Source organism: Morone saxatilis, unplaced genomic scaffold, assembly GCF_004916995.1.
Source record: "Morone saxatilis isolate NCDOM2014 unplaced genomic scaffold, NCSU_SB_2.0 Contig20, whole genome shotgun sequence".
Classification (NCBI taxonomy): Eukaryota; Metazoa; Chordata; class Actinopteri; family Moronidae; genus Morone; species Morone saxatilis.
The window spans coordinates 22,989,440-22,995,108 of NW_023339763.1; the positions used below are offsets into that span (position 1 = coordinate 22,989,440).

General features: G+C 40.8%; 1 protein-coding gene across 1 annotated transcript in view; it reads left to right on the forward strand.

Moving 5' to 3' along the window:
- cfap58 (cilia and flagella associated protein 58) overlaps window positions 1-5,669 on the forward strand; it is a 10,967-nt gene that overhangs the window by 4,061 nt on the left and 1,237 nt on the right. Inside the window, exons 7-17 of the mRNA XM_035666049.1 lie at window positions 505-664; window positions 1,542-1,624; window positions 1,838-2,029; window positions 2,148-2,309; window positions 2,484-2,630; window positions 2,745-2,885; window positions 2,961-3,184; window positions 3,549-3,657; window positions 3,837-3,941; window positions 4,740-4,859; window positions 5,388-5,512. Of these exons, the coding sequence (XP_035521942.1) occupies window positions 505-664; window positions 1,542-1,624; window positions 1,838-2,029; window positions 2,148-2,309; window positions 2,484-2,630; window positions 2,745-2,885; window positions 2,961-3,184; window positions 3,549-3,657; window positions 3,837-3,941; window positions 4,740-4,859; window positions 5,388-5,512 (1,568 nt within the window). The remainder of the gene's footprint in view (window positions 1-504; window positions 665-1,541; window positions 1,625-1,837; window positions 2,030-2,147; window positions 2,310-2,483; window positions 2,631-2,744; window positions 2,886-2,960; window positions 3,185-3,548; window positions 3,658-3,836; window positions 3,942-4,739; window positions 4,860-5,387; window positions 5,513-5,669) is intronic.

A 5,669-nucleotide genomic window follows, 5' to 3' on the forward strand; every position in this document is an offset into this window, starting at 1 on the left:
AAGTTACCTACTGCAGCTTTTAAGCCCGAAACCTGCTCTCTTCTTATGAATCATTTGCGGGGAAACCTTTGCTATTATTTTGCATCAAACAAAATAATTTTTTTAAAATAGAATTGCCCCATAGCTTGCCGGATCATTCGAGCTTAGTTAGTCACTCCTCACTGATCTTTTATAGGCTTGATACAGTACATGGGTAAAGTTGATCAATTCTGAAAATTATCCTATTATATTTCCCTAAACAGAAATCATGGAACTTACATTTTTGTCAGTATTGTCTCAAATCTTCAGCAGTGGAGGCTACCTGAAAATAGATGATATGATTCTTTTGAACCACAGGGGGGCACTGCTGTACATCATGTTAGAAACAGTGGTCAAAAAGACAGGCTGAATTTGAGTTACAACCCTCAGCGTACAGTAACATCTGTTATCCACACTCAGAACCCTTTCCACTCCTCGCTACTTCTGCCTAATGCTTAATTAAACTCCTCCCATCCCACCTGTTAGATGAGAGAAGATGAAGTGAACCAGATGCGTCAGGAGATTGCCAAACAAACAAAGATGAGAGAGACCATCCAGAAGAGGTTCCACCAGATGGAGGATCAGAAAGCCGATGTGGATGTGCAGAAGGAAACACTCAAAGCTCAGATTGCTGGTCTGGAGAAAGGTACGGGAGCTTGTCATGTTTTTTTATCATAGACGCAAAGTATATACGTGGAGACACACATGAACTATCATCTTCTCTATGATCCCAGTCTTTCTCTCCCTCAGTGCTGCCCTGTCTTGGTCCCTGTGAGCTCATGCATGCAAGTTATGTAAAACTATAAAATAATATATATTTTTAATGTTCTTAACATATAGTATTTACATATTTGACTGTTCAATGCCATGCAGAAACATTGAATATATAGATATCTATATATATTTATAACTCATGAACAGGAATCCCCATGCACTGCCAACAGTCAGACGCTGGTAGGTCGCAGGACCATGGAGTAAAACATTAAAATGAACCCCCGCACACTGGAATGACTTCACTGTGGTTTATTTAAGAGTGAACAACATGTTTCGCCGTTTTATTTATCTGCTGCCATTTTGATTAGATGATTCTACAGTCGGATCACATTTTGGTGTACTGACCCTGGTACCCAACCCCTGGAAAACATGATATAGCCCCATATCCCTGCAGCATAGCTCAGTATTGGGTAGAAACATGCATTATTAAGTTAAGTATATGTAGAATAGCCAAGATCATTACATAATTTCAGTTTGTTAATAACTGATCCTAGAGCTCTCCCAGTGTCAACAAGGGACCCAATTCAGCCCCATGAGTAATACATTTATCAAAAGCAAAAAAGTATTTACATGCAATAACATATTCTAAAAGGACGTATTTTTATTTTGTGGCGAACTGTCCCTTTAAACCAACAAAATGACTTGAAATGACACAGTGGCACACTCATGGAGGAGAACAAGTTAATAGAAAAATATCTCTAATTGACTTTTGACCAGTTCAAACTATCCCTATTTTTCTCCCTCCGCAGATCTTGAATCTTCCCAAAAGCAAGTTGAAGCTGACAGGAAAGCCATAGATGAGCTGATCCGAGAGAGAGACATCTTAAATAAGGTATGCATTGTAGTGTACCATTCTTGCAAACTGAGGTAGTTGTGGGTATTTGTCTTGTTAACTACAGTTTTTCTAATCAACATAAAATTATCTGTTGACTCTTACACAGTTTTGTGAACAACAATTCCTGCTTCTAAACCAGCTACAAATACATCAGAATTAACATATATTTACTCATGTTCCTTTATTTGTGTGTCTGATCTCATTCAATAGAACATGATCAAAGCTTCACAGTCGACTGAGAAACAGCAGAACCTTGTGAAGCTCCTTGAGCAGGACAAGAAGACATTGGAGCACGAGATCAATGGCTACCGCCAGGAGGCCCAGAAGCAACGCAAGATCATCCAACAGCTGGAAAAAGAACGTGACCGCTATATCAACGAGACCAGCAACCTCATGCAGAAGGCAGGTTATGCAGGAGAGCTAGTTTTTTGCATTTTATTATTTGGATTCATTTTAATATTACAAGATAATTTTGAGTCAACATGGGCCTGTCTGAGGGGAACCTTTCTCCCTTCCACAGGTGCAACAAAAAATGAGTGATGTCGAAGTAAGAGAGATGGAGATATTTGACTGGAGGAAGAAGGTCTCAGAAGCAGAGTGCAAACTCAAACAGCAAGAGAACCTGCTGGAGTCTATTGTGTCTGAAAGGAACCTCTACAGCAAGAACCTCATCGAGGCTCAGGTACCAGTTCTTGTCATTCACACAGCTGATATTCACCTGGTTAGTGAATTATTAGTGCAGTAATTTAGCCAGTGAGTCAGCTGTGGACTGCCAGTATGCATTACAGGAAATTGTTTGTTTATTATCTAAGAATATTGTATGCATATCCTTTCACCGTCTATCTCTCTGCCTCAGGAAGAGATTGCAGAAATGAAGAGGAAGATGAAGACCATGAACAACCAAGTCACCCGACTGAGAGATGAGATCACTGGGAAGGAGCTTGCCCTGGCCAAGGATCAGCAGGAACACAAGCGCTTAGAGAAGGATAACGAGGCCCTCAAGGTACAGCAGCCTGTCTTAACCTAACATTTTCTTTTTCTTAGGGCTATCTTCACTGTCCATTACCAGCAAGACTTTTTATGCCTAATTTGTACCCATCTCTATGTCCTGATACAGGGGGAGCTGCAGGTGGTGAAGCTCCAGCTTGAGGAAACAAAGCAACGTGTTGACAGTCAGAAAGCAGAACAGCAAAAACTGCAGAAGGTCATAGCCGACGCAGACGCTGAGCAGATCCAACAGAAGAAGCAACTGGAACAGGTAAAGAAAGAATGAGGTAGAGCCAAGATGGAGCAGAGAAAGAGGATGACAATGTATGTATCTTATTATTTGAAGGTGATCAGAGAGCGGGACAACCTGGGCAAACAGCTGCTACGCCGGAACGATGAGCGTGCACTGCTGTATGAGAAGATCAGGATCCAGCAATCAATCCTGAGCAAGGGGGATTTCCACTACAACCAGAGGATGGAAGACATCCGCCTACTCAAGCTGGAGGTCAAGAGGCTCCGGCGCAAGAAGAGCATCCTGGACAAGACTGTGCCCAACACAGAGGACCTGAGGTAAAAGAGAGGTGCCTGGGCAGGAGGAGGAGAGGAGTTTGACAAAGGCAGTCAGCATTGAATGACTAAGTGAAGAATCTGGAGTAGAGGAGGGCAGGATGGAGAAAGAATGAGGTGACCTACAAAGTGCAGTGTTTAGAGTAGAAGCATACGTGTCAAAGAAAGATGGAGCAAGGCGGAGAGACATCCAGAGTCAGAGGTAGGAAGAACCTCCTTAGAATTTCTAGCTTCTATAACCCAAGGACATTTTTTTTCTAAAACAATACAACATCTCTGTTTTACTACATCGGACTAAAATTACTTCGCAGCCAACTATGGAGTAAATTTAGTATATTAATTTATGTAATAACTACTTGTGTTGCAGGCGAGAGCTGTTCCACCTCCAGAGGGAGCTGCTGAGAGAGAGGACGAGGAGCAGTGTCCTTGAGGAACAGCTGAAGCCCATAAATATTCACCGCTGGAGACGACTGGAGGTGAAGGACTTGTTTAGTAATGTCTCTGTGGATTGGCTTGAAGCTGTTACAGTCCTAGTCCGTTGTATTGTTTTTTCTCTGCCTAAACATTTCCACTTCTGGTTTATGTGAGAGACCAATCACACACTTCAAGAGGAAAATGTCAGAGCATTAATTCTGTAAATGATCCTCCCTTGCAGGGCAGTGACCCCAGCAAATACGAACTCATCCAGAAGATTCAGTCCCTGCAGAAACGACTGATTGCCAAGACCCAAGAGCTTGAGGAGCGTGAACTCCTATTACAGGTAAATACTTGACACTCTCCTCAACACATGGATTAATAGTCTTCTCCTTATGAGGAAGCAATGTGACTTCGTATATATAATATATACTGTGAAAATTTGTGTCATGAAAATGTAGTTTTATTTTGAAAAAAGTAATTCTCTAAATCAGCTGGGCAGTAAAAAATTAATGTTTGAGTTACTCAAATAGGAGTAAATACTGCAGAGACTATTTTATGCTCTATTTGTTGCTCTAGTGAGTATTTGTAGCAAAGGACACTGTATGTGGGACTGAGTCAAAAAAAAACTACAGAGTGTGTGTTTATAGTGATAAGGATGATGTCACCCAGTTCAACAGTGTGACACCAGAGTTCATAAAGTAAGAAGTTTACTTGCCCAAACTCAATTTTAACTTGTCCTAATATGAATTGAGATGCTGAAAGTTGGCTGTGGTAGGAAAAGCCAAGAGTGCCATGAAAGCAAGCTAAAGCAGAGTATCCCATAAAGGCTGACCAGCTACCATGAACCTGAGACACTTCCTGCACCATTAAAAAAGGAGGAATAACACTGCAGTCAAATGTGTCAAAAGTAGGCCTACCGGTAAAAGTAATGTCCTGTATTGACAAGCAAACTCCTGAAAAATTAAAAAAAATACCTTTTTTTTTTCTTAAAAACAGTGGGAACCCTTGTGCTTCAGCTAATAAACCTTAACTACTTCTACTAAAAACAGTGTGTTTAATTCTTTCTTACCACTTGAGATGCTAGATTTACTAGCCTGATGTGGCATTTTACATTTTACTTTCCTTCTACGTCCCCACCAAGGAAAAGGAGAAGTTGTATGTGGAGCTGAAGCACATTCTGGCTCGGCAGCCGGGTCCAGAAGCAGCCGAGCAGCTCCAGCGGTGCCAGTGGACCGTCAGAGAGAGGACTAAAAAGCTCAAGGTGATCCTACTCTTCTTTCATTTCATGTGGTTTTTCTTGTCTTATTTTTGACTTATCTTTGTCCTATTCTTTTTCTGTCCCTCACAATCCTCCATCCTCGGTCAGCCCCTGACAGTGTTGTCAAGCCCTGCAGTATTTACTTGTCTACCAACTAAAATTCTTTCATTAAAGCTTTGTCCAACGAAGGCCTTCATCAGACTGTCCTGATATGTTTCTGATCTGATGGCTCTTCATGTTTTTAATTATGTAGAGCAAGTTGCCTAAATACAGCATATTGCAAGCAAAAGTGCCAAACTTCGTGAGATCTGTGTCAATTTGTTCATCCTTTCAGTGACACATTTTTTTCAAAGCGAAATGACCAGCACTGATACAACTCACTATTTAAAGGTCCATAAGCATCTAAAAATGTGTTCTTCTGTAATAACATATTGTCAACAGGTGCAGTTGATTTCAGTTAAATCATGGTACCTGTAGCTTTCTCTAAGTTTTATGGCAAAATTATGTTTGTTTTTTTCTCTAATTTCACAGGCGTTGATAGCAGAGCTGAGAATGCTCGACTCCAAGATGAATGAGTACAAAAGTGAAAATCAAAGCTTAGCTAATGAGCTGGCAAACATTAAGAAGAAATACCTCTTTCAGAAAAAGCTTCACAGGTGAGGTTCATCTTCGTGTTACATCTTAGCAATCTTACACATGTTAAGGTCCAGTGTGTAACATTCAGGAGGATCTATTGGCAGAAATGGAATATAACTTCCATGGGTATGTTTTCATTAGTGTATAATCACCTGAGTATAAGAATCATTGTGTTTT